At 33.4% G+C, this 27,380-nt stretch overlaps 3 protein-coding genes across 5 annotated transcripts in view; 1 reads left to right on the top strand and 2 right to left on the bottom strand.

Moving 5' to 3' along the window:
• Positions 1 to 662: 662 nt before the first annotated feature.
• Positions 663 to 12,305, bottom strand: LOC110414744 (uncharacterized). 3 transcript variants are annotated; one of them, XM_021426137.2, is made up of 11 exons: positions 9,447 to 12,305; positions 7,897 to 8,358; positions 7,041 to 7,775; positions 5,518 to 6,348; positions 4,783 to 5,289; positions 3,686 to 4,180; positions 2,953 to 3,462; positions 1,833 to 2,660; positions 1,228 to 1,304; positions 967 to 1,038; positions 663 to 798 (listed from the first exon to the last, which is right to left on the bottom strand). In XM_021426137.2, exons 1-11 carry the CDS (start codon positions 11,982 to 11,984, stop codon positions 783 to 785), a joined length of 7,071 nt encoding a protein of 2,356 aa, XP_021281812.1. In that variant the 5' UTR covers positions 11,985 to 12,305; the 3' UTR covers positions 663 to 782. The 3 variants fall into 3 exon arrangements, with proteins under 3 accessions (XP_021281812.1, XP_021281811.1, XP_021281813.1); XM_021426136.2 differs by having other exon boundaries at positions 667 to 804; XM_021426138.2 differs by having other exon boundaries at positions 667 to 804; positions 1,247 to 1,304.
• A 6,101-nt stretch (positions 12,306 to 18,406) lies between these two features.
• Positions 18,407 to 19,708, top strand: LOC110414847 (putative disease resistance protein At1g61310). Its single transcript, XM_021426258.2, has 3 exons — positions 18,407 to 18,505; positions 18,597 to 19,436; positions 19,670 to 19,708. The coding sequence occupies exons 1-3, from the start codon at positions 18,407 to 18,409 to the stop codon at positions 19,706 to 19,708; spliced, it is 978 nt and encodes a 325-aa protein (XP_021281933.2).
• Positions 19,709 to 20,562: 854 nt separating this feature from the next.
• The window catches only part of LOC110414589 (sterol 3-beta-glucosyltransferase UGT80A2-like), a 13,078-nt gene continuing 6,260 nt past the window's right edge, over positions 20,563 to 27,380 (bottom strand). The window contains 9 exon segments of the mRNA XM_021425836.2: positions 20,563 to 20,919; positions 21,058 to 21,232; positions 22,170 to 22,177; positions 22,180 to 22,318; positions 22,397 to 22,444; positions 23,550 to 23,626; positions 23,723 to 23,825; positions 24,200 to 24,330; positions 27,169 to 27,346. Coding sequence (XP_021281511.1) covers positions 21,059 to 21,232; positions 22,170 to 22,177; positions 22,180 to 22,318; positions 22,397 to 22,444; positions 23,550 to 23,626; positions 23,723 to 23,825; positions 24,200 to 24,330; positions 27,169 to 27,346 — 858 coding nt within the window. The 3' untranslated portion in view covers positions 20,563 to 20,919; position 21,058.

The following is a 27,380-nucleotide window of genomic DNA, read 5'->3' as shown; positions in this document are numbered from 1 at the left end:
TCTTTCTTCAATCTTTCGCACAATCAACATGCTCTTTGTAAAAGCAAGAGACGACCGGATACAAACTTGAAAAACGGATCTGATTCATGGATGTAACGGAAACACATTTTTTTACAAAGTTACATGGTATGGTGATAAGGCTTATCTACATTTAAATTTGAACAATACAATGATGATCAGCATGATCCTATTGAATTTTAAAATTTCAAGTCTTGAACAACAGCCATAGATAGACTTTGCTTTGAATCTTCAGCTGCTTGAATGGATAAGTGCTTGAGTATTCGAATCCTTGCTGTCAAAGTGGATAGGCTTATTTTGCAACTGTAATGAAGGCTTGGCTTAGCTGCTGTTGTCTTAACCTGACTTGGTCATGGACCAGCAGTTGCTTAGGTAGTGGCACAGCAGACTTCTGCTGCATCAGATGGCTTTGGTGAGCTGCTGGTTGAGTTCTTTGACTGCTACTTAGATGCACTGCTTTGTTAACAGGAGTTGAGCGATGAGATTTTTCCATTGTACTCTTACTACTGTAAGCTTTTCTTCCAGCTTTAAACCCAATAACTCTGCAATTTGGTCCTGAACATTCAGAATATCAGGAATCTGAGTTAAAGCTTCCCTACCACCGAATCAAATATCTCAACCTCCTCAGCTTGCAACTTCCTTGACTAGTGTGGTCTTGCTCACCTCCCATCCCACACACCCCTATCATGCTGATGGTAGAATCTTCCAAAGCCTCCATGATCCTGTCAAAAACTGGCTTTCTTGATTCGCAGGCCTCAAAATTTTTAAGAGATGCAGTCACTGTGCCTTGTGGAACATCAGGATATGATACTCAGTTAAATTCGCATTGTTGGATAAGTTCATCAAAAGTGCAGGCTCTTTCTTAGAACAAAACAGATATAGGTGTCTACATTTACAGACTTGTAGAAGATATCTTTAAGCTAATTAGATTCAAGTGCTGTAATTTACCTAGAAATCAATACAGACTTGCACAAATAGCAAAACTTCAAATACATTGTCTTTGGGAAGGGAAATATTTTCCTGGCACCATGACATAATGGGAAGTGTTAACCATTCGTCCAGCGATCAAAAAGTGCCAGAACCATCTATAAAGCATTTGTAACAATATGAGCACATAGCTAGAGCAGTCAAATAACGTTTTTCAAAAGAATACCCTCTTCCCATCTGACCCAATGGAAGTTCTAAAAAACATGAGCTTCAGTGTCTCACAAAAACATAGAAGCATTGCCTTGATTGAACTTGGGGTGTGAGGAACAACCTTCCTCTTCTTTAGAATTGGAGACATTCTGTAAATATAACATCACAACAAACAAGAAAGCAATTGTTACAAGAACTGCCCATTTTAAGATAATTCTATAAACAGGTTTGACATAACTCTTATTTTGTCAACTACTGCTGAAAAATAAATAAGATTACTTCCAATCAGGCAGGCTCAACTCTCAGGTCTATACAAATTTTGCTTTGGTTTCAATAGAATAAAGGTTAATGTTCTAGTTTCTGCAATGTCATAAAATTTATCTTCTCTCTACTTCATCTGGGTAGTTTTATTGTCAGATAAAATGCATTTATGCATGTCTAAATGAGAGTCTGCCACAAGTTTTCAGATCCCCGTTAAATGCGTGAACAAAACTGATAAATTACTTTTGAAAGGAAAAAGGATATTTTTCAGTTACATTCTTAGACATTCTATAGCTAGTGGCATGTTGTAACACAAGAAGCAATTACATTTGAGCAAGCTCCAACTACTCAGATCAAGGCTTTAATAGGGTGGGGAGAGGAAAAAAAGAAGTAAGATATGCTGAAAGAAGGCATACCATTTGTATGAAGATCTGTTCCATAGTGGTGTTTAGATTTCCATCCCAACGCTCTTCATCTTCAGCAAATTGAACTCTCTGCATATTGGGTGTGCTCAACTCTCCTTGAGAGAAAATCTTCATATTTGAACAGTGTCTGACGGTGACATTTTCCAAGGAAGGGAATAGAAAGGAACAATTCCCTGAGCAGAAGCTTGATAGGCTCGGAAGACTACCAAGTTCCAAATACTTCAGTTGGGAGAAAATGATGCCATCCCTCACTTCACTTGCACAAGCTACGACTTCTTCCATCATTGGGCAATCAGTAATACTCATTCTTGCGAGATGCACCATGCTTTTAGCGGTTGGGAGTGCTATCAAAGTTATAAATCCATGGCATTTCGATACTTCCAAAGTTGTCAAATTTTCAAAATACACAGAGGATGGCACTAAATTCTTTAATCTTCCACATCCCATCACCTCTAGAGTTCTCAGGTTATAAAAAGCATCTCCAAGTGGTGTTTCTTCCTTCCAGAGACATGTCAGTTCAGGAAGTTCTGATAGCCTTAGTTCACTCAACAAAGCAAGTGCTTTTGCATGTTCTCCCACACCCTCATGTCCTTCACATTGAAATATTTCATTAAAGGAAGCTTCACTAACAACAAGCTTTGCAAGATTTGGTAATGACTGAATGAAACAATCTGGGACAGTAACTGCATTGTAAGGAAAGCTTATGAGCTCAAGCGCTCTCAGTTTGCTAAAATATTGTGTTGGAAGTTGTCCAAGCCATATCTCCTTCATAATGTCATTCTGCTCGAGAATTAATACTTCAAGATTGGGGAACGTATCCTGAGAAATTAACAATACATAAACAAAAGCAAAGGTTCAAACTGGAAAAGGATGTAGAATATACTTACAATCCCAATGAACCATCTAAAGGTCTAAATCTCCAAATGTTTATGATAAAAATAAAAAAAGGAGAACAGCTACACTTCAGCATACTGATGCAATGGATATTTGTGAAATAACAAGAGAAAAAAAAAAAGGAAAAGTGGTGTAGATTGACCCTGACACAAAGGACCATGCAAAATGTAACACTGAAAATTCATCAGTACAAGCTAAATATTTACGGTGTTCATACCTTACTGACCCAAAACAAGGGTTGTTGAGTAGAGATTTCAAGTTGGCTCTCTCTTTGCACTTCTTGCAAGTTCAGATACTCCCCAGCAAATATCTTTACTTTGCTGCATCCAATCACTTGCAATTCTATTAATGACGGCCATTCTGTAGTATGGATCTTGGAGTAGAAACACTTCAATTTGGGAAGTGTAGAAAGTCCAAGGAATGTTACTTTAGGAAGTACAAACATGATGGTTGATTGAGTAGCATTAATCACATGTGATTCATAGGAATTGAGCTCATGAGCTCCAATTATTTCTTCTAATGAAGCACAGTTCCATATATGCAGTTCTTTTAGTTTGTCAAGTCTTTCCATCATGTCAAACGGAAAAATATTCAAAAGTCTTTCACAATTTTTCACTAAAAGGAAATTTAGTTCACAAAATGAATCCACAGTGAGTTTGTCCTGCCAAATCTTTCTCCAGTTCCCCATGCCTGTAATTCTCAATTCTTTTATTCTAGGGAATGCAACCTGCAGAATTTATTTACTCATGTTAACATGGGAAAATAAATCACACTTAGATAATATACACAAAAGTGTTGGCAAAGTAACCAGTATGAAATCTTATTAAATATACTACTGCTATGAAAGGTGAAATTAATAGAAGTAAGAAAAGCTAGATACAAGAATATACAAGAATACTAGAAGAAAATTAAAACTCATATATGGCAAAAAAGCAAAAAAAAGAAATCACCTTTTCATTGAAGAAGGATAAAGTATCAACCTCTGACTTGTTTCCTTCCTCCTTTTGAGCCATCTGAGGTTGACCTCCAATTAAAGAATCGGAAATTAAAGTATTCAATTCAGGACAGTCCGTTATCCATAGTGTTCTCAAGAAAGGGAAGACAAAGTAATTTCCATGGCAGAATCTCACAAGTTTGGGTAGGCCTCTGAGCTCCAGTAATTCTAGTTTGGGAAAAAACATTTGTGATATCCTTTCTGTTTCTGTTAATCCTTCTACTATGATTACTTCCTCCACATTCTGACAATTAATAATATAAAGGTCCCTGAGTTGCAAAAATGCTTTTGCCATGGCAGGTAGAAATAGATATTTCAAACTGTGACAACCCTCCACAATCAAAGTCTTTAAATTCTGAAGATTAGAAGATGTTACTTGTAGTTGATCGTGCCATATTTTTTGAATTTTAATTGAACACAATCGCACGTACTCCAAGTGGGGACACAATACCTGCAAGCGCAATCCTCATTGCATGAACAACATTCTGTTCTTTAATTAAAGGAAAGCAATGTGACATGTTTCCTGAGCATTAAGGCAAGAAGAGCCTATAAACAAAGTTTAATTTAGGAACTGGGGTATTAGCCAGTCCATTGTAGCAAGTTAGCTACAACCTTTGGAGATTAAAATAAATATTTAATTATCCAACAAAAAAAGAAGATTCCAAAGCATTGGCATGCAAATAATGAGAAACAGCGATGATCAGCACTATGACTAAATTGGTTCTGGGACCAAAGCTGTGAATGTATTAAGGGTTAGGACTCTGTGTTGTTATTGATAGGACAGAACCATGAACTATTCTCTTCTATGGATGTTTAGCGAGATTGAACCATAATCATGAAGCTGCTTCAATATTTGAAAAGTTTGGGTTTGTTTTTTATAAGACTAATTTATTTGCATCCCAAAACAGGTCATTGGGCTATTGCAGCTTCAGTATTTCTAATAAACTTTATTCTAGTGTTGATTAAATGTTGTTGTTCTCTCAATAACCACAACTACAAAGCTAAATATTCAAAACTTCAAAAATTATCACTGTACAAATAAAAAAGACTGACCTTATCACTGAAAAAGGGTGCAACAGTGTCATTGGGGATTCCCTTTCCATTCCTTTTCATATTTCCTCTGTCAAATTTCTCAGGCCCTTGCTCTCTGGAAATTGTGGATGCAAATGCAAATGTCTTTGGACAGTCAACTAGAATAATTTCTTTCAGAGATGGACATTCCAATGTATTAATTCCTGAATAAAAACTTGTCAAGTTTGAACATGACTCAAGAGTTACGAACTGAAGCCAAGGGAGCATGATTGTCAATGTCGCTGCTTCCTCTCCATCATGTGTAATAATGTGCTCCATCATGAGGCAATCTTTAACCTTTATCTCTTTGAGTTGCTGAAGATCCAAAGCCATGGAAAAGGTAAAAATGTACTTCAATCTATTACATCCATAGACTTCCAAACTCTTAAGATTTTTGAAGTCTAAAACACCAGGAAGATTCTCATTCCATATCTCCATTGACTTAGAAAACTCGGAAAGTACGCAATACTCCATTCCTTGGAATCCAACCTACAAAATTCAAATTATTACACCGCTTATTATATTACAAGAATAAATATCATAACAACAAAGAAATAAAAACCGAAAAAACCCTAAAGTAAAGCTAAACAATTAAAAGAACATGAGCAAGCACCAATGGTTTTCAAAACAACACCGAGCAATAGAAAGATTAATTACAAGAGCCTTACAAGACAAATAATATTAGAGATGAATAACAGTTGGTATATTGACAAGTACCTGTTCTGTGTAAAGCTGTTGGACGGTGCTGTTGAGATCACCAACCCAAGGTCCTTTATCATCTTCGTTTGTTTTTTGGACTCTTCTCAGCAGTGGGACATTTAGAACTCCATGACAAAAAATCTTCAATTCGGGACACTGGGTCACAATTACTTGTTCCAAAGATGGGAACTCAAATGTGTGATTGCCTGAACAAAAGCTTGTAAGATTTGGTAAATGTTGAAGTTCCAAACATTTCAGATTACTGAAAACAATGTCATAAGTTTCTTCATCTCCCGGATCTCCAACAATTTCTTTCATTGAAAGGCACTCTCTTATACTCATTTTTTCAAGTCGCACCAGACTTTGGACTGCTAAGGATGTAACTAAATTTATCATTGCATTGCACTGCCACACATCCAAGGTCTTGAGATTTTGAAAAGATGACTGCGACAATCCTAAGCCAATCAGACCCCTACAGTTGTGAACTTCAAGAGTCTCAAGGTTTAGAAGAATGTGGTCTAGTCGTGAATCTTGCTTCCATATATGTAGAAGATTATCAAGACCATCCAATTTTAAGGTTCTAACTTGTGAAAGTGTCCCAGCACGTCTCTCCAAACCTATATCTCCTTCAGAAGAGAATATTTCTTTGAATTTACAACAAACCACCTCAAGCCTTTCTAGATTTTGGAATCTTTCAACGAAAGAAATTGGAAAAATAGCATTTTCATCATGGTAGCAGAGCAACTTAAGGACTTCTACTCCAGGAAAAAGGCTTCTTGAAAACTGACTATCACACATCATTGTAATGTCATCACAGTTTAATGACAATTCTTTAAGTTTAGGGATGACCTGAAAACACGCACACACACCAAAAAAGTCCATCACATAAATGCTGAAAAGAGAGGTCATGCAATTCTTTAGACAAATCAGAATTACATTTCAAACTTTACTTTGTTTAATGATATTTCGTATTTTCACTATCCAATTGAAAATATTATGGACAGAACAAAGCAATGTAATATATTGATCTATATTGGGAATATTAAAGTGCGTGAAAATGATGCAAACAATTGGACAACTTTCGAAATACCGCTTCATATAAATTCCATTAGTCAATCAATGCATGCAATGTTATGAAAGAAAATATAATTGCCAAAAAATGAAATAAAAGGATAAATAACTAGAGAAAATTTCTTCTATTGGAGCATGGGATGAGAAAATGAAAGAAAAATTAAAAGAAGGCGGTTAATAACGTTCCTTTTTTCTTTTATATTTTCAGGAGATGGAGATGAGACTTGAGAATGAGTAGATATAGTAGGGGAGAACTTAATAAACAAAAAATTAAAGTACTTACTAATTAAATTTAAGTTTAAAATTAAGAAAGTACCAATTAATTGAATTAAACAGTTAAAGTACAAGAATGACAATATTCCCTTGATAATTTTGTATAAATCATTATGTGAAATTGTTATAGTTTTTCCAAAATTATGGTGAGAACTTACATTTGAATATTTAGAAAAAAAGGATAAATTATTTCATACCTTTTCAACCAAGAAAAGTGGTGGTTGGATTGGGGATTCAAGTTGATAGCCGCCATTCATTTCTTGCATGTTCCGCTGTTCTGTACTGAGTATCATTATGTCATTGCAATGATAGGTTATCAACTTCTTTAACGTTGGCCACTTTGTTGTATGCTTTCCTGGGTAGAAACATTTTAGTTTTGGTAGGTTCCAAAGAACAAGGGAGGATACTTGATGAAACTCAAAAGTAATAGCCACTTCCGATCCTTCCTCCTTCGAAACAATCTCCTCCACCCCACTGCTATATATTTTAAGATCTTTAAGTTGAGGAAGAACACTAGCAACGGAGGGTGGAAACACAGTCTTCAGATTCCAACAATCCCAAACATATACTATGCATAGATTTTGAAAGGTTAAAATTCCTTGGGGATCATTATTCCAAATCTGCTTCAATTTTGGTAAATGAACAATATCCAATTCTCTTAATTGAGTGGTTACAACCTGTGCTTCTTCCATATTTAACCTTTGAAGGTCAAATACTTCTTCTAGTGAACCACAACTGGATATTTTCAGAGTTCGAAGTTGTTGGAATGTTCCCAATATGTTAGATGGAAAAACGGTCAGCAACTCATTGCAGTGTTCAACTCTCATTTCTTCCAGTTTGCAAAAGGAACTTGCAAAGAGTTGGCTGTGCCATATCATCTTCATATTTCTTAAGTGGGAAATCGTCATTTTCTCCAAACTGGGAAATGCAACCTGTGTGTAGTACATGCCATTAAAGAGTGAAAAGATAATAAAAGTTATACTTCCTACAATCCAGGCCGAAATCAAGACAAAGAGAACATAAGTAGAGAAAAAAACATTAACAGTAATCTACCGTTTCATCAAAGAGAGCTTGTGTAGAGCAACGTTGGTTGTCCTCCATTGTAGATTTGTACATGAATCCCTTAAACTGAGGACAGTGCTCTATCTCCAATAGCTTCAAGGATGGGAACTCAATACTATGATTTTCTGAGCAAAACCCAATAAGATGTTGCATACTCTTTATTTTAAGAGAGTTTAACCGAGGAAATAAAACCATAGAATTGTTTTCTTCTTCTATATCCTCTGTGAATATTATCTCTCTTAAGCACTTGCAGTCACTTATCTCAAAGCTTTTGAGATGCTCTAGACTTCTAATCATAGAAGAGGACAATAGGCGTTTTAACTTGCCACAACCTTCAATGATCAAGCTTGTCAGATTCTGAATGCAATAAGATATTTCAGAGAGCTGATTGTGCCATATCTGTTCGACGTTAATTGAGGACAACCGCAGGTTTTCCAAGCATGGAAACACCACCTGCACACAAGTAATTTTTTTCTGTAAAAAATCTTACCTTCTTATTTCAACTAAAGGATAAAAAAGAAATTAAACAAAAAAGAATTGAAATTCTTCTTTTTGTGTATATATAATTACATAACACACTATGATGAAAAAGAAGTAATGATGCCTGCCATTCCAACTTGTGCACCACTGAGCAGAAATTACTACCCATTCTCATTCAGTGTCTTTAATAGCAATTGAGTTACAATGAGTTAGTGTTAGAAATCATTGGTTTTTGGCTGAAATTGGTCTAAATCTCAACATCAACCAGGCCTCCTTCCTTCCCACTCAATTAAAAATAATTTTAACAAAAAAAAAACCATGTTTAGCCGACAAACTATAGAGGATCCAGATTCAGATAACTGCTTCAACTTCATGCAAAGGGATTGTAAACAAAATGTTTCAAACATTGTCAATCTTAAAATTTCTCAACACTTGTTTTCTTTACACATCAAATAGCATATAGAGAAACTGATGATCTGATCAAAAACAAAAAGGGTAAAGGGGGGAAAAAGGAAGGAAAGAAAGAAAATGACTATCAGTCAAATTCAGTTGGATCCCCAAGTTTCCAGTTTATTTCTTAAGTAACTTATTCGAACTACAAATGAATTTTTGCCTACTATAATAAAATCAATTGGTTATCTAGTCAATTCTTGTTGTCTCAATCTTTTAAGTTAGTTTACTACATTAGAGTAATATTAATCTTATCTTAAGATTAACCTATTCAAAACTAGACTAGGGAAGAAATTCTTGAACAAAAGATCTGTAGTCAAACCCTCACACATCTTACCGCTTAAGCTAAACTCTCACATATAAATTTAAAAAGAGAATAAGTATAGAACACAATTTTCTAAAGAATTACGGGAAATCTAGTTGAGTAACTCATGCCGAGCAAATTAATTCTACAACTTATATATTGGCTTTATAACAATATAAGGGGCACTTACCAAAAATAATGTGGGATTTAAATTTAATTTTGAGAACATTGTTTGACATGAATAATCTAAATATTGTCAGAAATAAGACCAACAAATGCCATTTACTAAAAGAGGATAAATAAATACCTTTTCATTGAAAAGTGGAAATTCCAGTGGAGATATGGAAGTTAAGCCTCTTCTGTTTCCCGAGCAAAAGCTTATAAGTTGTGGTAGATCCTGAAGTGTCAATGACCGTAGTTGAAGAAACTCAACTTTATCAACAGCATCATCGTCATTAATGATATATCGAATCTCCAAACCATTTTGGATATGGAGATTTTTCAAATGTGGAAAACCTTCCCCATCTTCCAACTCATTCAGCCCAACCTTGACACCTTTCATTTCATGTAGGTGTAGATCTTCAGTTTTCTTCAACAACATTTTAGTTCCAAGATCCAAATCATCAATGCCTGAATCTAGCTGGAGGTTCAGAGTTCTCGAGTATTCATTTGTATCAAACCAATTCCACTTATCTCCTAAAAAGATGTTGTATCTTTCCAACTTTTCAAAAAACAAGTCCCTTGGCATAATCTTGGCATCAGGAATATGAACCTCTAAAGTGGTCAAACGAGACAAAGATTTCAATTCTGCAAGACTAGCATTGCTTCTTTGATTGGCATGTCCCTCCACTTCCCATTGGACAAAACTGTTACCCATGTATAATTCTTCTAATCTGGACAAACTTGACAAGACATTCGGAGGGATTACTTTGAGTTTGGTGCAATCATGAAGATCTAATAACCTTAACTGTGTCAACCGTGCAATTTCCCTCGGTAGTCTTTCAATATCAGATCCTATAAGGCTGAGAACTTTTAAATCCTTGAGCTCTCCAATGATGGCTATATCTCCTAGCGCACAGAAATCTAGGCATAGTGTACGAAGATTTGTTAAGAGAAAAATTGACGAAGGTAAGGAGGGAAGATGCATGTCAGTTAAATCTAGGACTTTAAGATCTTTTGTTTCCTTAAAAAAGTTAGCTGGTATTCTTACAGAAGCATCCTTGCTACCCATATGGAAGAAAGCAAGTTGAGGACATTTCAACTCATCAGGAAGCTCATTAATACTAGCATAACACAAACTAATGCTACTGCACATTTTCATAGTATCTTCATCAGGCCAATCTTTCAGAACATCCTCATTTTTTAATACAAACACATGGTTGTTCCTTGAGGCAATTGCTAAGGCAACATCCGAAATAAGGTCATGCATATCAAAGCGATCACAGGTGAAGCTATCAAGTAATAGACAAGAAGTTTTGAGGTTGCTCACCAATGTCAACAGTCTATCTCGTGCTTCTTCTACTGTGCCAACACCATTAAGTAAACCCAAACCCATGGTAAATTTCAACAAGTCTTGAATGGCAACATGGTGACCCAGTAGACTGCAAAGCAAGAAAGTCTGTTTGAGTTCCTCACTTTCTAAATGACTGTAACTCAACTCTATAGCTGAGTATACATGTGCTGGTATCCCTGTGAAGTTTGTAGGGGAAGGCCTCTGTAGTTTTCTCAGAGCATCATTCCATGCAAATAAACCCTTGCTTCTTAAAGACCTGGCAACTGTGGTAATGGCGACCGGCAATCCAGCACATTTTTGTGCTACCTTAATTGCTGTAGACCGCAACTCAAGATTCTCAACACTGTCCCCTGCCATCTTTTTAAAGAGGTCCCAAGCTTCACTTTCTTCCAAAACACCGATTGCAAAAGTTTTCTTAGCATCCATCCCATTAAATAGTACATCTTGATCTCTTGACGTCAGTAGTATCTTGCATCCCTTCTGTTGATCTCCAAGAGGAATTCCAACTTCTTCCAGATCTAGCCTCGCCCAAATGTCATCTAAAACAACAAGAATCTTCTTCTCTTTCTTCAACCTTTCAGACAACCGACATGCTCTTCCAGTCATGCTCTGCTCGTCGAACTTCAAACCCAATATATCTGCAATTTGGTTTTGAATTTTCTGAATGTCAGGTGTCTGAGTTACAGCTGCCATAACCACCGAATCAAATAACTTATCCTCTTTGACTTGTCTGGCAACTTCTTTGACTAGGGTGGTCTTGCCAACACCACCCATCCCATAGACCCCTACCAGGTTGATACTGGCATCTTTCAAAGCCTCCACGATCTCATCAAAAACGTTCTTTCTTGAATCAAAGGCCTCAAACTCTTTGGCAGAGGCAGCCACTATGTCTGGTGGAGCAGCAGGGAATGATACCCTGTTAAATTCACCTTGCCGGAGGAGTTCATCAATAGTGTTGGAACCTTCTCCTGCTTTCTTGCTTAGCAGGTAACGAGACCTGAAGTTAGGACACAAGCCAACAAAACATTTGCTCTTGGCTTTGTCTTCGAGATCCTTCACGTCCTTCACCTCTTCATTGATTATCCTGTTCACTCTAATAAGCCAATTTTGGACATCCTTTTCTATTATCTCCATGTTCCTTTCAGCAACATCAACAGCATTCTGCACTCTCTCCCGTCTTTCTGTTAACATCTCAACCTTTTCCTCAAAATTCTCAACCTTTCTCCTATGGAGAAATATGTAACTTATAGGACGTTTAAATTGAGGGGCTATGTATTTGACAACTTCAGCAACCAGGTTGCCAGCGCCACCAGTAGCAATAGCAGCTTCCATTCTTTCTGTGTTCTCTTTCTTTCTTTGGTTCCTTGCTTCCTCTTCTCTTTTTTTTTTTTTTCAGTAGGAACCAACAGCAGGGCAGACTCAAAAAGGGAAAATATTAATGAAAAACAGCAACCAAGCAACGATGACACCAAATGACTTAAATCAAATAATCAAAATGGTGAGAAATTAAAAAGGGTTTTCACTCACTCGCCATCTCTCTTAGCAATCAGAGAGCTAACGAGAAAGTGTAGAATTGGTTAATGTGATGACAGAGAATCAAAAGGAAAGGTTCTGGCTTTTGAGGAATGCAAGAGGCATGCAGAAGCAGCAAATGGAAAAGTACCAAACCCACAAAAGGGAAAGAAAATCAAACCAAGTTAGAGAAGACAACAGCCGCAAACGTTGAAGCATTTGTAAGAGTTTTGAAAATCAATGAGCAAAGCATATTTTCATGCATGGTCAGAACTCCAAAAAAGGAATTAAAAAAAAAAGTCAACGTAAAGGAACCGGCTTGAGCTGGGGTGAGCTGTCAAACTCGATGTCTGAACTAGATCGAATTCTTTCGACTGAAAAACGAAAATTTGACCAAAATTTTTTATATTTCTACAAGATGATTATGTTTGGCAGTATTTCCCAAAGCCAGTGTCATTATTAAATGTCCTATGTGGAAGTCAAAAGCTTATTAAAATTGAAAATTAAAAATAAAATAAAATATATGCAAAAATCAGGATCATATTTGAAAATTGTTTACTCCAATCCTCAGAACTAAAGAATAAATAAATAATCATCAAACTGGGAAATAAATTCAACATGATATCGATCAAAAATTTGTCAACACAAACAAAACCAAATAAGACTAAAGAAGATCTTGTTCTAATGGTGGAGAAAAGAGCTTGTCTAGCTAAGATTGAGTTACTAAGTGAAGGTCGGAGTCGTGCTCGACTTGTCACCTGTGTAACATTTTTTTAACATTAAATTTGAATAGTTGACAAGTTTTTAATAAAATTTTAAATTTTTAATATTATATAAAATTATTTATATTTTAATATTTTATTTGAATTTTATTTTAAATTCAGACTAGATCCGCATCAAAATTTTAACATTTTATGTAAATTAATAATTATCAAATTACATTATCAAAATTACAGGCCTACACGTCAAACTAAATAAAAACAATTATGGACAATTGACGAAGTTAAGGAACTAAGTGGATGTGATAAACGGTCCAAAATCATCCATAAATTGTCTTGGATCAATTTTAAAGTGCTCATAAGACTTAATTTACTATTCAAAATCATTCAAAATTTAAAACTTTTAAAACCAATCTTTTAGAATGATTTACAATTTTAAATACTTACTCGATTTAGATCCAAAAAATCGAATCATAAGATCGATTCTTGAACCGACATAAAATCAATTTTAAACTACATTTTAAAAAATTGTAATTATTCTACTAACTTTTTTGTTAATATATTTTAATTTCTTTTATAGGTTAATAAAAAAACATACATTATAATATTTAAAAATGTAAATTTTTTCAACTTTAAGTGCTAATTGTGAGAGCTTTTAGACTAAAATATCAAAGCGTCATAGGTTTGTAGAATAATAATTCTAAAAACATATGGATTGATATATGGATTATTATATATACTAGCATTGAAGTTTTTAAATTCCATAATACAATTTATAAAATTGATATGCGTGTTCATTTAGATCTTATATTAATTTATTAATATTTTATATAATTAAATAAAAATATTAATTTATTAAAATTTTATTTTATTAAATGAATAAGTGAAAATTTTATAAACCTGCAGATGATGTTTATAATTTTCATTAATCTCCAATAAAGCATTTCCAAAACTTTGTCAAATTAATTACAGAATCTATCGAAATTCTCTTAAAGAGATATCAATGAAAAGAGAAAATTATTTTATAGTCTATTGACTTCAACTATCAGCATGTTGTTTGTATTAAATGATAATCTTTTACACTACTATAATTAGAGTATGACTCATGCATGGCCCACAGGTTAAATATAAAACACTCATGTATGCGGTCTGCGCAAAATTCATACCTCTACAGTCTACATAAACAATGTCAGATCTCTTTTAAAAATGTTGTTCAATCTTTTTAAATACCTTCTAAAACTGATACGGGGTTGAATCTTTTAAATATGTTATAAATATTGGAAAAAAATTTTAAATATTGTGAACTTCCTGCAAATTAATTTTACCTTTATTATATAGAAACCGCATGGTTTTGCTCAACAATTTAACTTATCATGAGATTAAAATGGCACTTTTGGTCGTAATAATGATTTAATGATAAATACAAATAAATAATAGGTTTTTTTTCTTTTTTATTTATCCATCTTGTTTTTAAATCTCTCGATTCTCAAACCTCAAAAATTTATTCTCTGTTTTCTTTTTTAACATTTAATACTACTTCTATTTATATTTACCTTTTGATGTTAAACTTATGAAATATTCATTTAAAATTTAAAATTTTAATTAATATAAAATTTTAAAAAGTTAAATTTTATCTCTCAGCTTTAAAGATAGCAATAGATATCCTGTTATATAGTACTCGCAAGTACTTAGCCCGGTTATACAAGATTAAGGTACCTCTAATCGGGTTTGGGATGGGTTCAAGTAGTAATTTCACTACCCATGTTGGGTTCAGTTATTACCCCTTGGACACTTGATTCCTGAACCTGATTATGTTTTTTTAAAAATTTTATATAATTAAAGATAAACTTATATTATTAATTAAATTAATTCATAAAATTATGATTATTAATTAACTTATAATATCTTTTAATATATATACTTTATATATTGTGTTAATTTATAATGATTATAATAATTATTATTATTATTTTATATACTTTTAGTATACATACTTTAAATACAAATATTTTACTTTTTATTTTGGGTTAACTTTACAAAAATTATACTTTATAAAATTATTAATTATAATATATATACCTAAAGAGAAGCTATGAGATTAAAAAAATTTTATAACCTAGATATTTGTTTTTAATTTCATGTAATTAAAGACAAATCCATGTAGTTAATTAAAATTGTAATGTTGTTGGCTTATTGTAAACTTATAATGTTGTTTAAGTTGTTATTTGAATATTTATTTTTAGTTATTTAAATTGATATTTAAGATATTTGTTTTTGATTATTTAAATTTAAACTTTATTATTTATGTGCTTTTATAAATTTAATTATTAGTAAATTATATGGAATGTGGATGGAAAATATTATTGTATATAGATATGGGTACAAATTCGAGTTCGGGTACCTATAAAAAATATTTTAATAATTTTTTTACATAATCAGATTTTTAAATTGATTTGGTAATTATCAGATAGTAGGTATGTATTACGGTTCGAATTAGGATAATAAATTTAAAAAATATTTAGTAATTATAAAATTCGGGTATTCCATTTATTAATTAGGTTTAGATTCAGGTTCAAATATCTCAAAATTAATAAATACCTTACCCATTGATATCCCTACTCAACTTCATTAAAATCAAATTAAGATAAAAAATATGAGAACAACAAAGTATATTTTAGAGAAAATGCAAAGCATTAAAATTATTTTTAAGAACGAAAATTTGTTAACAATTTCTTATATATACAAAACTTTTCATTTGTAATGTTTTATAAAATTTATATCATTCATCTCAGGATAAGAATAGATAAAAAACTTTCGAGCACAACAATATCTCAAGATGTTAAGTATTATTTATCAATTGCGTACTCAATTTGAATACTTATGAAAAGATTTTATTTATATTTTAGATTTAAATCTCATCATGTATAAATATAATTTAATTTTTTATTGATTTGTTTACGATTTATTTAGCAAGATCTATTACTATATTATATATATATGGAAAAAATGTTTGACTTCAAATATAATTTCTGCTTTATAATTAAAAAAGTATCTTACTAAATGAAATTCTTTGGTCAATTAAATCTTTCTTATTGAAACGTAACGTATAAGTATCAATGTGTGAAAAGAGAAATGTAAGGGGAAACTTAACAAGCCTGCTGAAGATAGCTATATAAATTATTAGCAAGTTGCAACAACTAGCTGTATCCTAGAGGATTACTGTCCCGAGGACATACACTCTCTCCGCGTAGACGAAGCTACGTTGGGGTTTCGCCATGCCCAATTTTCTCAAGTCCCCTCGTTGAATATCCCAATTCACGTTTTCTTAAAAGAATTGTTTGACTTTGCATGAATATCGATCTAGAGACTATCTATAATCTGGTATCCTTTATGTGGAACTTGACCAGTCTCGGCATTGTGTACATCTATTGCACAATGTTTTAAGTCTTATTATAACAAGTCCTCATTTTCCTCTTCGTATAAGAATGAATTAGCAAGTCTTCGTCCAGCGTATGATTAAATTAAGTAATGGGATGTTAGCAGGAGAGAAGAACCAACAAATCAAAATCAAATTGTTCTTTATTTTTTAGAACATAGAGATTTGAACTACAAATTGAAAATTTTGTGTCTCATTTAAAAGATTCGAAAACTAAACCTATAAGATCAAATCTCAATCCTTGATAACAAGATTTTAAATATAAAGTAAGCGCATAGGCAGGTGAGATGAATTGTGCTAACAGTTTCTTGCTTTAAATAAAACAAAAACTCAAGGAATTCAATATGCTTTTACATTTTTAAATTCATTAGCATTTATACAAATATTTTTAAGGTACGGAATAATTGCTTAAGTATAAAAACAATTATAAATGAAAGATAATTATATATTAAAAATAATTAATATTATAATTATATATAATTAAAATTTGGTAATATTAATGATTGAAATATATAAAATGATGATTTAAACATAAAAAAAATATGACCATTTTCATCAATAAAAAATTTTCGACCATATTGTACTTTTATTGCAGTAGGGGCTGCTTTTGATGTTTTCTGGTGCCGATTCATGCTTTGGCTGTTGGTTTTCTACTCATTGAAACTGGGCTCGTGGAGCAAAGCAATGTCAGGAAAGAAGGGTTTTGTCGAATTTGCAAGGGGTGTCAATTGATGGCCCACTTTTAGCTAGGATTTGGAGCACTGCAGTGGTTATGTTGATTTGTTTTCTTTTTTACTGATGTTGTTTGGAGTGATCCTGGCTTCGGGAAGTTATGAATGGTTGATTTTTTTGTTTTATAGGACTGGTTGATAGGCTAAGGATTTTGTTGATGTCAAGTCTCCCGGGTTAAGGCTTTTGTTTTTGTACAGGTTTGGGAAATGATAGCATGCTGCCAATGGCTTATTGTGCAGCAAAATCTCTTGTAAGTCTACACTTCTCTTGCCCACACCAATCTTACATTTAATTTAAATTTAAAACAAACGTAAATTTAAAGGAAAATCTAATATTTAAGAGTCTATTTAGTAACCGTAAAGTTTTATAAATTAAAAAGTTTTATATATCGAACATCTTTAATTTTTCATAAAAAATTATATTTTGTTTAGAAAGAGTTGTATTATGGAAAAACAAATATTTTCGTTAAATGATATAAAAAATTTGTCCGTAGAAATATTTTCACTAAAGATATAAATAACCTTTAAGAAAGGTTTTTCAACTTTCAAAGTCAATCTTCCTTTTTTGTTCTTAATTTTTTTATTTTCCCAAATTTTATAACAATTTCAGTGGACTCAAACAAGCTAGTATGGTTTTGTCCAGGCTGGAAAATGTATGGAAAGTAAAAGGTTTCTTCCTCTGCGTGATTGTTTATTGGTGCCTGGAAAATGTATGGAAAGTTAAAGGTTTCTTCCTTTGCGTAATTGTTTATTGGTGATCCAACTACTGCTCAATTTTACTTTTCTGATTGAAATATTGCTTTCTTTCATTGTTTTAGAAATTAAAAAGATATTAATTCAATAATTAATGAAGGATGTTTATCATTATTATTTGTATTTGTAATTAAATAAATAATGTTATGTTTTACCATATATAACTATTGCAATACATCGGGTTTGTTAGGCTGGATACCATGGCCTGTAGGGTTTGAAATTCTGAGACGCATCACCTGAGTTGATGGAAATATGGAATAGAAACCCTCAAGAAATTTTGGACTTCAACAGCCTTACCCGTATAGGAGTTTGTAATTGTAGCAACTTGAAATACATTTTTACCCCCTCCCTGGCTTTGAGCCTCAAGCAATTATCCTATTTACTAGTAAAAGAATGCCCCTCGATGGAAGCAGTCATCATGGATCAGGGAGTTGAGGAGGAAGCAACGACAGATAAGTTCACATTCCCCGACCTCTACTCCGTAGAAATTGAGTCATGTTCTAACTTGACAAGTGTTTATTTGGGAAGTCGAGCTGTTCAATTTCCAAGGCTGGGCATAATTAGGATAGCGGACTGTCCAAAAATGACTACATTTGCCACAGAATGGCCAACATTGCTGCAGAATGCCCTTGCTTTGGAGAAACACATACAGAGAGTCAGGTTGAAATCTCGAATCAACAGCCTTTGTTTTGGGTCGATGAGGTACGAATACAAAACTTATAAAACTCTTTTTCTTTTATAATTTAACCAATTACAACTCTTGGTTTTTGTTTAACACATGTTAATCATTCAGGTTACTTTCCCTATCTTAGAGGAATTAAGATTGAAGCAGACCGATACTGTGAAAGGGACATGGCACAGCCAAGTACTTTCAATAGAATGTTTCAGGAAACTGAAAGTTCTTGAGCTCATATGCATTCCTGAGGAATCAACTGTTCTTCCATATTGCTTCATCCAGTCATTACCAAATCTTGAAAAGCTAGTTCTGAGTGATGCTTCCTTCTATCAAATATTCCAGTCTGAAGAACTCAGTGATGAGGAAAGACATGCATCCGCACTCACTCGGTTAAATGAATTGAGGTTGTCTAAACTTCCAGAGCTAACACATCTCTGGGAGGAAGGGTTCCAACCCATACCAATTTTCTATAACCTGAGAATTCTTGAAGTGCTGGAATGTGGCAAATTAAAGACTCTAGTGCCATCTTTGGTGTCTTTCGAAAATTTAACCAATCTGGAAGTTTCAAAATGTCATGGATTCATAAATTTAATAGCATGCTCAACGGCTAAGAGCTTGGTGCTACTGGAGAGAATGAGCATAACTGATTGTGAGATAATAGAGGAAATCATAGCATGTGGGGGTGATGAAATGGAAGGTGGCATTGTTTTCACCCGACTGAAGTATTTGCAACTAAGTTGTCTACCAAGTCTAGCAAGCTTTTGCTTAGGGGATCACAACTTTGAATTCCCAATCTTGCGAAAGGTGATTGTGAGAGGGTGCCCAAAAATGAAGATTTTCTGTCAAGCAGATTTAAGCGCACCAAAACTGAAGCAAGTGCAAATGACAGAGGAGGAAGAAAAAGGAAGGTGGGAAGGCGACCTTAAAACTACAATAAAACAGCTGTTCGAAGAAATGGTATGCATCATTTTAAAGGATTTCCCTATGTTTTTCTAGTTTTCATCAGCCTACTAATTATTACAAAATGAAAATGATTGCCTTTGCTATAATTCTGCCCTCTGAAGCTATAGACATAAAGCTTTTAATGTCTTCTATTTAATAATGAAAATTATTACAAAATGTAACTTGGTGTCTTTGACTGCATATCTAATTGGTTGTACCTTTCAATATGTTGTTTCTTATGATCATAGAATGTTGGACATTCTGAAGCGACTGAGGTTACCAATTAGTTGCCCAAGCTGGTGCCTAAGAGACAGGCTCATTTTCCTTCAATTGAAATCCGATGGTAATCAAGTACTTGTTCTAATTTCATAAGTTTTCGTTTGTCTACTTTATTTCATCCATAATGGTAAACTTGCAATTTATAGACTGACGGTTGATGAAATGCCTTTTGATTGCAGATTGAATTGCTCTAGTGAAGAATGAAGCTGTCTAGTTGGCAGCCACTGTCCTTGGAACCCAAAAGGTTATTTCATTTCATAACATTCAACTGTCGGTCTTATATGGCCAAAAAGAAAACTCAGCACTATTACTATTTCCCTATTTTTGTTAAAATATTTATACTTGCACGCACCTCTGTCAATATTACTATACTGTAAGTTAAATTTTATTTTTTTAAAAAAATAATTTATGTTATATAGTATAATAATTAATGATAATCTTAATTATTATCATATTTGTAGTTTAATTTGATATGGAAACAAAGAAATCACATGTCAATAGCAAAATATATTTATTATAATAGATAAGATATGACTTAATTCACTAGTTCTTAATCGTATGTAAAATTGAACAAAAACAAGTATAAAATAAAGAAGGTAAATTATTTTTATCTTCTTTGTTAAATGAATGGAATAAATAAAATTATATTTGCTTCACTTACAATAAATATAATGGAAAGTAAAGAATATGCATATAATTGATTATAATTTATTGTAAATAAGTAAAATTCACTGTAAAATTGAAATCAACATTTTTAAAATCTTAACCTAAATTTATAATAGTAAAAGTAAAAAATCATATTATTTATCATAAAATAGAAAAACTCAATATATACAGTTGTTTGTAAAATATTTTAAAATAATTTGTATCCTTAAACAACTTACATAAAGTTGAAATTATAATGTAATATTGATTTTTTTTTACAACCAAACATATTTTTATACGAGGAAAAACCGAAAATTTTGTCAACTAACAAGTCTCAAGACACTGGCATTTAATCACCGAGATCACAACATCACCATATAAAGTAGCATTCTTATTCAAATAAGTTTGGATTGGAAGGAAACTTTTTCACATACGTAAATACCCTCATTGCATGCATTTTCACCATCTAGAGGTTACTACCGGCTAAGCATTTGACCGATCTGGAGCAACGACAGAAAAAGCTTGTAATTTGCAAATCATCCAAGGAAGGAAATACCAAAGATGCTATGCAATTCTGCAACAAAAGCAAATCATTCACTCCATTAAAGGAAATCCAAGCTCCATTTGTGCTGAATGCCGGTAGTTAGAAAGTAACTGTGCTTGGTAGCTTCACTCAATTACAACAACATTTCTGAAGAAGCTTGAAAATTACCTTATGTGCGACCAAAACAACGTGTTATAGAAAATACTCCTGAAGGAGTTGGGGCTGCCTTGGTTTCATCCTTGGACTTTTTGCCAGGAAAATGTTTATAGAAGGCATTGACTGCACCTGCTACTCCATCCTCACCTGCCATGGCCTCTGCTAACTCCACAGCACGCCTCTTCACCTGCATGAAACCAATTTGTGTTTAACATCTTCAGCACAACATTCAAAAAAGTAAGTATACCAAGTACTACTCTCAGGCCACTTACACCGTGGAAATACTTAAGCAAATATATTCATATTTCCTCTCACTAAGCGCCAATTAAGTAAGTTTTTTTTTAAAAACAAAATTTCCCATTTTCTTTTGCTGGCTGGGAAATGTCTCTTCTTGCCTAAAGTTCGAACACTTTCCTCTGTTAAATAACAGCTTTTGTCACTCATTATTAGAAAGGAAAAGGAAAAGTTTTCTCAGATTTTGCATTCCATTTTGCCATCAACTTTACTATTTTCTTTTTGTAATTATTTTGCTATAAAGTAAAACAAACAACAAAAAACAATATTATATTTGGTTAAACCTCAAGGTGAGCCTGTAGATTACATGGGAAAACTTAAAGCATGACAATATATTGTAATGAAGGCATTCTTGATTTATGTCATTCTAAATGTTTAATCCTTCAAATATATTTTTATTGTTGTATGCTGACATTAGTTTTTCTGCTTTCCATTGAGGCAAAAAGCAAGTAATTAAAGGAGGGCAATATGGTTTCTGTGTAAAGCAATCTGGTAATTTTGCTAAAAGGCACCACAATTATTCAGGGCAGAACAAAGCTGTAGCCATAAACCCTGGCTTTGTAGAGAGACTCTTTTTGAAACTTAATCCCATGACCTCAAGGTACTATAAGCAAAAACAATCGCATAATGGGTCAACCTCCCAAAACCTCAAAAGAAGCAAGAATAGAAACTTACCACTGGCTGCCATTCTTTTACAGTTAATAACTAAAAGTTATGAGTAAGTTAATATAAAGCTTAATGCCTAAACCAAAACTGGTTAATATAAGGAAAGTTCATAATATATGACGAATGCAGTTTCAAAGTTTATTTCTGTAGGGAATTCATCATACCTCAGGATCAGCATAAATTTTATTGCAGCAACCAGCTTCTCAAGTGAGAACTCCTCAACAGGGATGGGTGCAGGACCTACTCCTCTGGAATGCACTCTCTCGCCCCAGAAAGGCTGGTCTCCGAAGAAAGGTACAATGGTTGTTGGACACTGAATACAAGAGTAAAGATGACTTTAAAAAGTTGGAGAAATGATCAAAGGAATATAATCTTGGGAACAGCAGGTTACCGCAGCTTTGAGACCAGCTGCAGTAGTTCCAGCTCCACCATGATGAACCTGGGGAAAACATTCAAGGACACGGTTCATCACATTTCCAATTACTTATAAATAGACTCATACAGCCAAAATAGAGCTTTACTGTTCAGCCTCATTCATCATTTTCAAAACATTTAACAGAGAAAAGTAAAAAGGAGATAACTGTGTAGCTTATGAAGCATCTCATCGACCCATTTCATCAATATTCACCCATTGTAGACCACCAACATGGGTGGATAAAGATAATTAAAAACAAATTTCTGTTAACTAAAACACGTATTAAAAATTTTAGAAAAATAAAGTAATGACAATTTTAGCAAAGAGAAATTTACAGAGATAAAATGAAAAAAAAAAAGTAGGAAGAAACAAAATGTAATGGGATTTGAGGAGAGTGGGAGCATGAATAGGAAAAATGAATATTTGAGTGGGAAAAAGTCCAAGTCAGGTTGAATTTATCGAGAGATGGTGAAAGAACAACTCAGCAAGTCTCATCTGGCAGTTAGCAGTCAAAAAAGTTAAGACTAACAAAAAGTGTTATTGAGGTAATGTCATCAGGCAATCCACTTGGGGACCATCAGAAGGAACACAATTCAACACCCATAGTATTAAAAGGAACAAGGGAGACAACCATTCCAATTACAAACCAGTTTCATAATATTCCACTGAACAACCCTTAAATAATTCAACTTCAGGACATAATAATGGTGCGTTCAGCAAGTGACTAAGCAAATATAATGAAATGAAATACTTTGATGGTGGCCTTTTCTCCTTATAAAAGGCTTCAAATGAAACTACCACCCCTCCTATTGTTGCCACGACAATAGAATATAGGGAATTGAAGACAATAACACTTTATGCAAAAACATTAAAGCAAAAACAAATCAACAAAACAAACACTCCGAGGCTAAAGAGCTTAACGACCCACTGGTTTAAAGGTTCTAAATAGAGCAATTGTTTGAGACATATAACACACTATCCCCATATAAAACATATGTACATATCATGATTCACCAAATGCTTTGCTCATAAATATCTAGCACTTGCATGAAAGTGACATCAAATATAAAATATGAACAGATAATTTTCAACCGCTGTAGAAGCTATAAGTTTTACATTTACAACTTACCACAGCCATACATCGTGAGAATAGCCAGTCATGGGGGCAATTGTCCAGTAAGTACACAAAGTCCTTTTGTTCTGCCACTGGACAAAAGAAAATTAAGTGCTATACACTCCATACAGTGACCAAAACTAAACATCTAACGAAGGAAATATGAGAAGAGAGCAAGTGAAAATTACAATTGCCAAGACCACCCCAGCCTTTGTTAATGATGCCCCTTTGTCCAGTTTTTTCTAGAGCTTGCACTATTATCTGGGTCATCCTTTCTGGTTCCTGAACAGGCTGTTAAAAATTAAAAGCAGTTAGAGCAATTTAATTCTAGATTAACAGAACATGATAAAGAAACAGAATGAGTGGTTTAATGAAGGCAATAATAAATTCTTTTTTTACACTAAAATGACATAGAAAGAGTTAAATGCACTAAATTCTCTGGAGAGAGTAAAGTTAATACCACATAAACAATTCTAATTATTAAAATTATCAATAAAATCATAAGGTAATGAAATAGAGAAGCACATTTATTCATGAAAACTAGTTTTAGAGACAGAGTTCGATAAAAAAAAAAAAGTCAAAATTGTACAAGAAAAATAAACCATTACAATCTTTCACGATAATAAATAACCAAAAGATGGGAAGACTTGTAGAAGAAAACTCACAAGACTACCGAAACCAATATAGATAGGCTTTTTATCACCTTCTAGCCATTCAACAAGTGAATCTGGTGGCTCATAACTAGATGCAAGGTCAAGGAAACAAAAGCCAACAACATCAATCTTTGGTCCCCAGTCTGCAGAAGAAAAATCTATACCATATCAGAAATAAATCCTTCAAATGGCAATGCCAACAACAACATGCATGACCACTTTCTTTCAGAAATTTTGAGTTAGCACAGTGTGCAAAAGGAAAGGAAAATTTAGAAAGGTAAACTATAAATGTTCCAAGATATCAAGACTTTCAATAGTATCATAAAATAACAGTCCTCAAGCATAAAAAGTAACAGAAGAACAAAAAGAATACGTAACCAAAAAAGAATCAACTGTACGACACATATGCTTGGTACTACCATTGACTGATTTATTTCTCCTTTCAAACAATAGTATCAATATATCATCCAAAACTTGATCATGTATCACTGCTTCCTTTTGGTAATATGCCTTCCAAATTGATCAGCACTATCATGGTGCTTGAAGAATTTATAAGAGATAACCAAGGCAACATCAGTAAATGAGCCTCCTGTGAGGAAGCTACTGGTACAATTTTTAGTAGATGGCAATTGTATCAATTATAAAACGAATATCTAGGGCAGAATATAACAGACAAAATCATGGAATAAAAAGGATCTTGAACTAAAAGTCTGAGTTCAAAAAACCTAAAGATGGTTATAATAAAAAAAAAAACCAACAGGATAGGATAAAGTAAACAAGGCCAAAATAGTCTAGATAATAAGTCTACCAAGAATAGGAATAAAATATTCTTCCTTCTAAATGTTCAATGTGACATAAAAAGCATGATTGAACAAAATAAAGCTAGAGTTGTAACTTTTAGAAACAGATGAAGCAAAAGGACAATATGGACCATGATGGAATAACAGAAAAGGAAGGAATGAGAAATAAGAGGAGGAATAGAAGATCAATGGAGAGAAAACCAAAGAGAATTAATAGAGCAGCGAAATCTTAAACTCAACATCGTAAAATCTCAAGGCAACCCACTGGTCAGAACTTGAGACTCCGACTTGAAGGTCTTAGGTTCAAACCTTGGGAGGGCGGGGTGGGATTTAAGGGATGGGAGATGAGTACCTCCCATTATGTTGCCCAAGACCGCATGTACCCAAAAAAAAAATCGTATTCCAAAACATACTGAAATCTCAAAAAACATAAGTAATTATAAGCAACAATCTAGACTGTATTTAATGCAGAATACCAAATATATTCCTAACTCAGTAATACTTGGAAAATAGCAAACACTAACTAATATAAATAACAAAGATAACCAAAAAAATCCTTAATCTATATAAGAATTCCTGCAAAATACAAGCACCAACAAAAAAAAATCTTAAGTTGTCTAATTCCTCGAGCAACTCCTTTCCCTCAAGCATTAATCAGCAACTTGGATTCTTCAGCAACTAATGAAGCCGAGATGTCATAAGAGAAATAAAGAAAATCAACATTATTTAATGAAAGAAGAAACAATAGACAGACAATTTCATAAACCGCATGCAAGACAAATAGAAACGAAAGGAAAAGGAAAGACAAAAAACCCAACACAAGAGTAGCGGCAGCGAGATAAAATAACATCAAGCCAACTACTAACAGAAAAGGGAGCAAAAGATGGTAAAATTCAGCAGCCACATTCTTCCCATCTTTTATAGAAAGAGAGAGAGAATAGAGTTTCCACTTCGTGTGTGTGTGTTATTAACCTATATGAGATCAGAAAATAAGGTTAAAAAAGGTAACTGTATGAAGTTGACAGAAAAATGAAATAGAAAATGACACAAAGTGTAGTCAACTAAGAACAAGAAGAAGAAAGTAGGGAAGAGAAGAAAAGTCTCATCTCCCAACCATTTAGAGCTGCAGAACAAGCTGTTCTAGTATATTTCAACTTATCGAGAGCAAAATTAAAGAGAAATGATTAAGAACAAACTACTTAGGTGATATAAGCTAAATCAGACCACCAAAACAATTAAATTCCTAAGCAGTGATAAGTTATTCAATTTCTGGAACTCAAGACAGAGGCAGACATATCGAGCATGTCACTGAATCAGGGTGGTAGACAGCCCTGGCGGGTGCTAGTCAAATGGCAGTCTGTCAACCGTATGGAGTTGACAGAAAAACCAAAGAGAAAAAGGGACAAAGCATAGTCAACTAAGAACAACGAGAAGAAAGTAGGGGGAGAGAGAAGAAGTCTCATCTCCAAACAATTTAGAGCAGTAGAACATGCTCTTCTGGTATACTTCAGATTATCAAAAGCAAAATTAAAGAAAAGTTATTAAGAACAAACTATTTAGGTGATATAAGTTAAATTGAACCACCCAAACGAATTAAGTTCCTAAGCAGTGACAAGTAGTCAATTTATGGACTTCAGACAGAGGAAGACATATCAAGCATGTCACCATCAATCAGGTTGGTAGACTGCCCTGGTAGGTGCTAGTCAGATGGCAACATTTTTAGATGAATACAGAAATGATCACTCTCTTAGGAGTTAGGACTCAGATAATGTACTCAAACAAAAAGCTGACCTATGTTTGACAAAATTTTACACTATCCATTAGGATATAAAGTTTGTCTTATTAATCAATAGTAGGAAAAAGCTAAGTAAACATAAAACACAAGAAAACTACATGTTGCACGAATACGTACAGATAATCAACTCCATTAAACAACTCCTATATATACAACTGCCTTAAAATTTTCTATATAGTTCATAAATAATAAGTCAAGAAACTTAAAAGCTGATGGGAAAAAAAGAAGACAAGATAAACAAAAGCAAACAATCTTGAAATTAGTCCTTCGGCATCATATCTCTCAATCATCAATCCAACAAATAATTGTCACAATGAATGAAATGTTCTCCTATAGGATCAAGACAAAGAAATTTATCATACTAAAGAATATATAAATAAAATAACCTTTTGGTTTGGGAACTAGGTGAGGGCTCCATATATACCCATAAGGCACATCTGGAGGAGAACTATAGGAACCTCTCAAATATGTGACAGGTCTCAGCTTCAGCCTTTTCTTCCTGAACTCATTTATCATGTCCCGTATTCCCAGCCATATTAGGGAATCAACAATATGATATGAAAGCTGCAGCAGATATTACCAAGATATGAGTTGATCC

The sequence above is a fragment of the Theobroma umbraticum genome, unplaced genomic scaffold (genome assembly GCF_002168275.2).
Source record: "Theobroma umbraticum cultivar Fairchild unplaced genomic scaffold, ASM216827v3 scaffold_147.0, whole genome shotgun sequence".
Lineage (NCBI taxonomy): Eukaryota > Viridiplantae > Streptophyta > Magnoliopsida > Malvales > Malvaceae > Theobroma > Theobroma umbraticum.
Note: the sequence above shows the minus strand (reverse complement) of the source record. Positions and strands in the feature narration are given on the sequence as shown.

Bases quoted from the DNA above. Each gene is read 5' to 3' on its own strand.
- LOC110414744 (XM_021426136.2), bottom strand. From the start codon at position 11,984: ATGGAAGCTGCTATTGCTACTGGTGGCGCTGGCAACCTGGTTGCTGAA. The intron at 4,181-4,782 runs GTCAGTCTTTTT...TTGCGCTTGCAG, and splicing joins CACCCTTTTTCAGTGATAAG to GTATTGTGTCCCCACTTGGA. The intron at 2,661-2,952 runs GTATGAACACCG...TTAATTTCTCAG, and splicing joins CCTTGTTTTGGGTCAGTAAG to GATACGTTCCCCAATCTTGA.
- LOC110414847 (XM_021426258.2), top strand. From the start codon at position 18,407: ATGGCCAACATTGCTGCAGAATGCCCTTGCTTTGGAGAAACACATACA. The intron at 18,506-18,596 runs GTACGAATACAA...TTAATCATTCAG, and splicing joins CTTTGTTTTGGGTCGATGAG to GTTACTTTCCCTATCTTAGA. The intron at 19,437-19,669 runs GTATGCATCATT...TTATGATCATAG, and splicing joins AACAGCTGTTCGAAGAAATG to AATGTTGGACATTCTGAAGC.